Source organism: Camelina sativa, chromosome 1 (genome assembly GCF_030686135.1).
Source record: "Camelina sativa cultivar CO46 ecotype springtype chromosome 1, ASM3068613v1".
NCBI lineage: Eukaryota > Viridiplantae > Streptophyta > Magnoliopsida > Brassicales > Brassicaceae > Camelina > Camelina sativa.
The window spans coordinates 18,070,849-18,079,536 of record NC_141880.1 but is presented as its reverse complement, the minus strand read 5'-3'; the positions used below and the strand labels follow the sequence as shown (position 1 = coordinate 18,079,536).

The following is an 8,688-nucleotide window of genomic DNA, read 5'->3' as shown; positions in this document are numbered from 1 at the left end:
TACCCGAAGGAGCCATCGAGCTGCAAGAACAAGTCTGAACCCCAGCACGATCGAGGAGGATCCAAGAGCATGAAGAGCAACCCGAATATCCACCCGAGGAGTAACCCGACTTCACCCTCGTGTACCCCATCGAGTAGATCATCGGGCAGGTCTGGGAAGCTAGGTCAAATGGGTTTCCATATATAAACCCCCTCTTCCCCTAGCTTGCAAAGGAGCACGCCGCAGACCCTCAAACCAGAGAGCGAGAGCCTTTGTGAGAGAACTGAGCGACTCAACATTTTTCTTCTTGTTTTGCATTTTTATTTTGTAGTTTTGTTAGATTTCTATCCTTTACTTTCTCTACTCTACTCTATCTTTTAATACAATGTCATTTTCATTCATTTTGATTGCTTTGTTATTCGCTTCTATGTCCGAGTAGTGTAGTAAATTTTGTAGGGATGGGATAGATGATTTTGTGTGCTTGATCGGTTAGGATGCTTTAGTTGATTGTAAATGATTGATAGATTTCCTTCTAGATTGGTGCTATTAATGTTGTCAACAGACCGAAAGGTTTAGATTAGATCTAGGGCGTTTACAAATGCTACAGGCCGAAAGGAGTAGATAAAATGCTTGATTTAGCCAATGCTAGAGGTTTACTTAACTCTGAGTAACAAAATTAGATGAGTTTAAGTCTACTGACAATAATGAATCGTTCTTAATGCCTGCTTGTTCATATTGCTAGTGCGACAGTGTGGTAATGTGTTCAAGGTTGATTGTTGCTAGTGCGAAAGTGTGGTGACAAGGTCTTAGAGGTTCATTGTCTAGGAAATAATTGCTTGAGGCATGTAAGGCATTCGTATTGGTCTAGAACACTTAGGATTCGATTACCCCCATCTTTAGGAACTTTCGTATTTTATTTATTTGCATTTCTTTCACTTACTTGACTACTTACCCGATCAGGTACACGATAACCTGTATCGAGTAATACCTCGAGCTGTTCAAATCTCACTTGCATACTCGATCACCCCACTCGATCATGTACTCGATTGCTTGCATCGAGTGCTTAGGTCGTGTGGTTTACTTGTTTATATTCTTTTACTTTGTTTATTTTAGGAATCGTTAGAACCAAAACCCTAATTGCTTGGCTTGACTTGCATTGTTCTGATCATATCCTTCCTGCTAGCAATACACAACCATTTGGATTGATAACCCTTTGTACGACAACTGCATAGGGGATTGATATCCTGGGTGAAAACCTGTCTATCAAGGTGGATGACACTTCTTCTTCCATTTTTCCTGAAAACAAATCAAAGATCCAACAACTAAATAGTTCCAAAAACACCAAAATAAAAAAAGATCTGGAAAAATATGAAAACAAATCCAAAAATTCTGGGATCAATTTTCACAAATACTAGACGCCTTACTGGGTCGAAAACAGTTGATTTCGTAATTTTTGAAAAAGTAGAACATTTTATAATATTCTTGCAAGATGGATGAAAAATCTGGAAAAACAGAGAGTGACGATTGCAATTTCAAAACCTGGTTGCAAAGTGGCACTGATACCACATGATAGACTTCTGGATGAGGATCTATGCCCAAGAACACAATTTGCAAGGTCTTTAAGAGGGAAGGACGGAATGATGATGAAGAATGGATGGAAGATGCAGTGGAATGGAGAGATGAACGGCGGAGAAGGTGAAGAGGTGGAATTGCAGCGGATTTTAAGGGGAACGAAGTGTACTTCTAAGAGAGATGGAGATCTCTTAGACTACAAGGCTTGATTACAACTTAGATATGAAACATTAAGAAGTAAACAAGTTGAGAAGATACTACACACTTCTCAGATCAAACAAGTAAAAAAAAAGGTTTTTGATTGAAATGTTTGATGAGAAACAAATGAGAAACAAATGAGAACTACAAGGAGTTTAAATAGAAGAAGGGGGGACGAAGGAGAGGAGGAGAGAAGAGAAAAATCATGCAAGAGCATTAACAAGGTCAAACTCATGCACAATGTCTAGAAAATTACAAAAGCAATAAATGCAACGTTTGAATAAAGAAATAGAAAATGGACCAAGGCAAATTGGCTTTGGACCATGAAATGGGGTGAAAAAGGGGCATTGAATGTCACTTAAGCCTCATTAAAAACCTTGCCAAGAAAACTCAATGGGACAAAACTTAACAAGGGAAAAAAGAGTGCCTAAGCAACACTTAACCCTTCATCGAACACCCTAAGCCTTCTCTTCTTGCTTCTTGTTAGCTCTCTAAGTAGACCATTGATGGCTTGGTTGAACCTCCTGGATTTTGACCTTGTTAGAGGACCCACTGGAACGATCAATGCTTCCTCCGATGCTTCCGTTGATACAAGCTGCTCCTCCGATGCTTCCTCTGGTACAAGCTGCTTCTCTGATGCTTTCTCATGCTCAAGCTGCTCCTCAAGTCCGTGTGGTTTGGTTGAGCTGTCCATGGCTCATCAAGCAACAACCGGAGGAACATCATTCATAGAGTACAACCTCTGAAAGTAAGCCACAACAAGATCCTCAAGGTTTGAAGCACCCGAAATCGAGACATTATTCTTGTTTTTCAGCATACCAATACAATTTCTCCTTCTTCGTATAACAGTAGCAGTGTGAAAATAAGTTGTATTTCTATCTCCATGCACTATCCACTTATCTCGAGACTTTTAAAATCAAATCAACTCCTCCTTTTCAAAAACTTCTTCAAACTCTTTCAACATCTCCTCTTCCTCACGCAACATTTCATCCGTCTGCGTGACCTCCAACCTATCTTGAATATCTTTGATCTTATTCATTAATAGTTCCTTCCTCTTCTGGACATCTCTGAACACATCACGATTCCATTTTTTAAGTGTGACCTGTAAGGCCTTCAAAGCCTCTGGCGTTTTGAGTTGCACATCCCATGATGCGACCAAAAGGTCTTTGAAGCTAGGATGCTTCAGCCATGCTACTTCAAACCAAAATGGCCATCTACTAGCATTCCTCACCACTTCAGGAAATAGTTGGAGATATAACGGAGCATGATCCGACGCCAAAAAAGGTAGGTGTGTCGCACTAGCATCTTGCCACTTCAATCTATAATGAGCACAACACAGGACTCTATCCAGTCTCTTAGCAATAAAATAATTCTCAGTTCTCTCTCTCCGCCAAATAAATTTATTGCCTCGAAAACCCATGTCAATCAACGATAGACTTTGAGTCCAATCCCCAAAAGCCAAAGAATCAGGGGATAACCTTCCATTTCTTCCTACCTTTCATCAATACGAACTATAGTGTTGAAATCTCCACCAACCACTATAGGACCTTCTAAAGCTTCGATAACTTCTCGTAACTTATCCCATAAACCTGCTAGTCTACTCACCAATGGTGCCGCGTAGCCAACAACTAAGTTCAAGCATTCAGTACTATTTTGTACCTTTGTCACTATATACTGCTCGGACGACTCTATGACTGTAATTTCACCAATGTCAGACCGCCAAAGAAACCACAGACCACCACTTTGCCCAACAGCATCAACCCAAAAAGAATTTTCGAAACCCAAACCATGACAAATCCAACTCGCATTCTCTCCTCCAACATGCGTTTCAAATAGAGCAAGGATATCCGTTTTGGATTTTTTCATTAGATATCGAATTGCTCTCCTAAAAGCGGGTTTATCCGCCCCGGCAGCTCCATAATAGACAATTCATCAGAATTTGCAGACAAACCTTCACAACTACCGGGGCAGCGTATCATTGTTCCCCCCCTCGACCTTCATCGCTCACCGTCCCTATCCACTGCTTTGTATCCTCTCTGATCATCAGGAAGCATAGTTTTTCCGCTCAAGACCTGCCCGCTCATTCGATCTCCACTATTACTGAAAAACACTCCTCCCAATCGACCCAAACAGTCTGATTTCACTCTCAAACGTTTGCCACTCGTGAACAGAAGCTCCTCACCTTTGGTTGGTCTAAAAACCAATCCTCTGTTGGGCTTCTGGACAAACATTTGTTTATGCTTCAGCCCATTATTATTGGGTCCTGGCTTCGTACCGGGCTTCATAACCTTAGGCCCAAAAAACTTATTTCCATTTCCCTTGTGTGCTGGTCCACGAGGTCGCGTCTCTTTTGCTTGAGACACACAACCCACATTTAAACTAAGATTTGAGGGAATCTGATTCTCCTTTTTCACTCCGGCAATCTTGGGACTCTCCCATAAATCATGAGATACTAGCAAATCTTCCACCCTTCCAAAACGGTTAGATGTTTTCAAATCTTGCCTTCTGGTAATATCCCACAAATTTCGTTCCGGATCTCTACTCATCCTACCTGCGGTGAACACCATCGGACCTACCCCCGTAGTCGTTCGTCGACCTCATCGTCGGACCTCCGTAAAACCGTCAGTCTTTGTGACTACTGAGCTTGTCCCCTTCTCACCTACCGGATCTGTGACCACCATACCAATCTCAGCTACCGTATTCGGCTTTCGCTTAGGACATGCATGAACCAAATGACCATATATTCCACACGACGAACAAATATTGGACAATCCCTCAAAAGGGACAAAGTAACGTTCTCCATTAATCAATACTGTCCCTTTCAATGGTCATGATAGATTAACTTCCACACATATTCTGGCAAATCTTTCCCTTTCAAACGACAAAGTAGTCATATCCACCCTCAACGGTTTCCCTAGACCACGAGCAATACTCATAAGTATTGATTCTGTGGTAGTAGTTATACAGGATATTCGTCAGACGTACCCATACAGGCGTCGTCACAATATCATCCCTCAGAGGATCAAAGCTCGGAGACCAGTCTTGCACCATCAAATAATTCCCAAAGATCCTCCATGGACAACCTGTCAACGCCGCTAAATACTCTTCTTCCAACTCAAAACGAATCATGAAGAAATGCCGAAGTAGATCCATGACATGCATCACCCCCTTTGGCTTCCATAATTCCCTCAGTTTCCTTTGCAAAACGGAAATAGGGATAGGCTTTCCCAGCACTTTAACAATCATGCATTTCTTCCACAGTTTGTTCATTGCATCCAGGATCTCATCCCCAATTGTCACCACCAGTTCACCATCCTCACCATTCAGAAACTCCAACCTCACATGTGCCGTCACAAAATCGTCATCCAACACGCTCTCCATCGTTTGTATACCCCCACCAACACTTCCAACTACCTTTTGGACCCACCCCCAAGAGCATCCGGTGGATCTCCTGGTGGTCGACCTTTCTCTCCGATATCCATCATAATCGCCTCTTGTGCCGCCATCTTCTAAGAGCTTAGCAAAAAAAGTTTACTTTTTTCCTAAGACCATTAGAGTTTAAAAAAAAGGGAGGGATGCAACACGAGGACTTCCCGAGAGGTCACCCATCCTAGTTCTACTCTCGCCCAAGCACGTTTAAGTGGTAATATGTGGATTTTAAAATACAGACAATGGACCTGTAAGTTTTAATAGGTTAATTTTGAGAATGTTTGTTTTAGGGACAATAGCGATGAATCTTCAAAAAAAAAAGTAAGATACATATAAAATAGTCTCTAAAATTAAAATCTAGAATTAAATTTTTATAAGGATATTTAATTTGTTTTTTAAAACACATACAACAACAACCAACCAACCAACAAAAGAACAAAAAAAATTATAATATCTAAGATAAAGTGAAAGACAATGAGAGAATAAAAAATGAGTATTTATAGGATGAGAATTGATGAGAATAACAGTTTAGAATCTAAAAAGTATGAGATTTAATTCTAATTTATTGTGTGTTGAATAAAATTAAGTGGAGAAATATAGTTAATTCAAATTTATTTTAATTTAATTATAATATTAAAGTGTGAGTTGAAATTATATGATTAAAATTGTTTTATGTGTGGTTTAATTGGAAATAAATTTATCAAGAATTAAAAATGAGTATTTATTGGATGCGAAGTGATTAGAGTTACATTTAGAAACTAAAAAGTTTGGGAGTTAATTCTAATTTATTGTATCTTGAATAAAATTAAATGTAGAAATATAGTTAATGCAAATTTATTTTATTTCAGTTTTAATATTTAAGTGTGAGTTAAATGTATCTGATTAAATGTATTTTATTTATCTTTTAATTGAATTTAAATTTTATTTTAGTTTTCTATTAAAGTGTGAGTTAAATTTTTATGATTAAAAGTGTTTTATTATGTATGGTTTAATTGGAAATAATTTTATCATTTTTATATTTATATTAAAGTGTGAAATTAAATTTATATGATTGAATATATTTTATTTGTGGTTTCATTGGAAATAGTTTTTTAGTTTTATATTAAACTGTGAGTTAAATGTCTATGACAAAATGTGTTTTATTTATGGTTTAATTGGAAATATATTTTTTTTATTTTGTTTTAGTTTTAATATTAACGTGTGAGTTAAATGTATATGATTAAATGTTTTTATTTATGGTTCATTGTTTCTTTGCTTTATATTAAAGTGTGAGTTAAATTAAAATTATTGAACTTTTTTAATTGGTGGTTTTATTGGAAATATTTTTTCAGCTTTATATTAAATAGTGAGTTAAATGTACACGACAAAATGTGTTTTACTTGTGGTTTAGTTGAGATTTTTTAAGTTTTATATTAAAGTTTGATTTCAAAGTGTATGATTAAATGTCTTATTTGTGGATTGATTGAAAATATATTATTTTAGTTTTATATTTTAAGTGTGAGTTATATTTTTCTGATTTTTTTTTTTATTAGTAGTTTAATTAATTTTTTTGGTGAATAAGTTTTTTGGACAGCTGTCAGTTCTACATTAGCCACATAGTAAGCGTGTGTGGAAGAAAGTTTTAGGAGATACCCTACTTTATTATATTAGAAAGTCCTTCGTGTTGTAATTTATGTAGATTCGATCCCTAAATATTATTACATATGTAACTGTGCATTTGCGATTTATTATGGTTAATACTTTTATAAAACTAACAAAATATCGTAAACAACTGAAGAGAACATTACTCTCTTTGCTTTACACTTTCATTGGTTTACTAAATTATCATGGATCAAATTGAGGTTTCACCTATTTTAGTCATTTAGATGATATCTTATTTAAAATAGTAAATCAGTTCAGTTTTGACTATTGTGTACTTTTGCTAACTATATTAAAATGGTAGTTTCAGTTATTTGACGAAAGTATCTCATAAGCTTATAATAACACTTTTTAAGAATTTGGGTATTATTTTCTAGAATATAACGATTTTCAAGAAAAATGTTATTATTGAAGTATTATCTTTTGGTTAATTACTAGATAGAGACTTTTTTCAATGGCATTTACATTTTTTCGCATTTTACCTTAATTATTTTAAATTTTGTCATTTCTTTATATTTAAAGCACATAATTTTATATATTCTGTTTTGGTTTTCTTGATTCCATTTTTTTAATTCCATTATTTGCTAGTTCCATTTTTTATGGTTTAGTATATAATTGGTTATGAAGTCTGTATTTAAAGAAAATAAAAATCATTAAAACCGACATTTTAAAAAGGTTTAAAATGGCAAATCCATAAAATTTAAGTGAAAATGACACATTATAAGATTTAGGTGATAAAATGGTAAAATACATAAGAAACAACCCGACTCGGTTTTTTTTTTCTAAAAATACAATATATAATTAAGCATTCCATACTACTTAATTAAACCAATCCAAACCACAAAAACATCATTTAAACCAGCAATAACCATCTTACACACCAGAAACATACAAATAATACCAAACCAACATATCATTAATACAATAACATTCCTAACCATTCTATCCAGCAACCTGACATAACTCTAACCAAGGTTCCAACACATAACCATAAATAACCAACAACATACAAATGAGATCCTAGATCATCATCCTCCTCATCGCCTTGATTCCACGTTCACACTTTGCCTTTACTTACACCGCAAACACAAATTGAGATGCATGAGTATTTAATAAACACTCAATGAGGTCATCCTCCCATCTACTGGTCTATACACACAAGCAACTGAGATTCTATTATTAAAGCCAACAACCAAAACACAAACAACACAACAAACCAGGAAAACAAGACTCGGTTAAGTCTGGTGTCGACTGACACTAGGCCAGTGTTGACCGACGCTAATGCGTCACTGGTGTCGTCCGACACTCAACCAACATTGTGTCGACCGATACTAGCTGGTGTCGATCGACACCACCTTCGCAGACATGATCTGCACGAAGCTGAACGACGAACCTCCTTTCCAAACCGCTTCTAAACCGTCCCAAACTCTTGCAAACTTCTCAGGACCTATGGGAACATGAAAATAACCAACCCACACAAGCAAAACACCACAAACACAAAGAAACAGCCAAAACAACATAGATTTCAAGCTTAGATCAGTCATGGTCAAGCACTCACCTCTTTTGCAGGAAGATCTCACTCAACAACGACGAATCCAACACTTAGAAGCCTTCTCCTTCGTTCCTAGCACAAGATCTTCACTCCACAGCAACAGATCTCTCCAGAGCAGCCAAGGATCTCACAAATCTCTCTCAATAACGTTTTCTCCTTCTTCTCTCTGTTTCTCTGTCAAAAACGACTCAAAGGACAAAATAAGTCGAGTTCCCCTTTTAAACTCGAGTTTAGGGCTTCCCCTAAACAAAACACGCAAACTAGACGATTAAAAGCAAACCGATCAAACCGTCTGTAAATGGTGTTGACCGACACCACAA

The 8,688-nt window shown here is 36.8% G+C and overlaps 1 protein-coding gene and 1 pseudogene across 1 annotated transcript; both read right to left on the bottom strand.

Moving 5' to 3' along the window:
* Positions 1-2,449: 2,449 nt before the first annotated feature.
* Positions 2,450-3,615, bottom strand: LOC147950071 (uncharacterized). The gene is made up of 3 exons (XM_087512169.1): positions 3,245-3,615; positions 2,676-3,068; positions 2,450-2,582 (listed from the first exon to the last, which is right to left on the bottom strand). Exons 1-3 carry the CDS (start codon positions 3,613-3,615, stop codon positions 2,450-2,452), a joined length of 897 nt encoding a protein of 298 aa, XP_087368295.1.
* On the bottom strand, positions 3,201-5,362 carry LOC147950070 (uncharacterized; annotated as a pseudogene).
* Between the last annotated feature and the right edge of the window lie 3,326 nt (positions 5,363-8,688).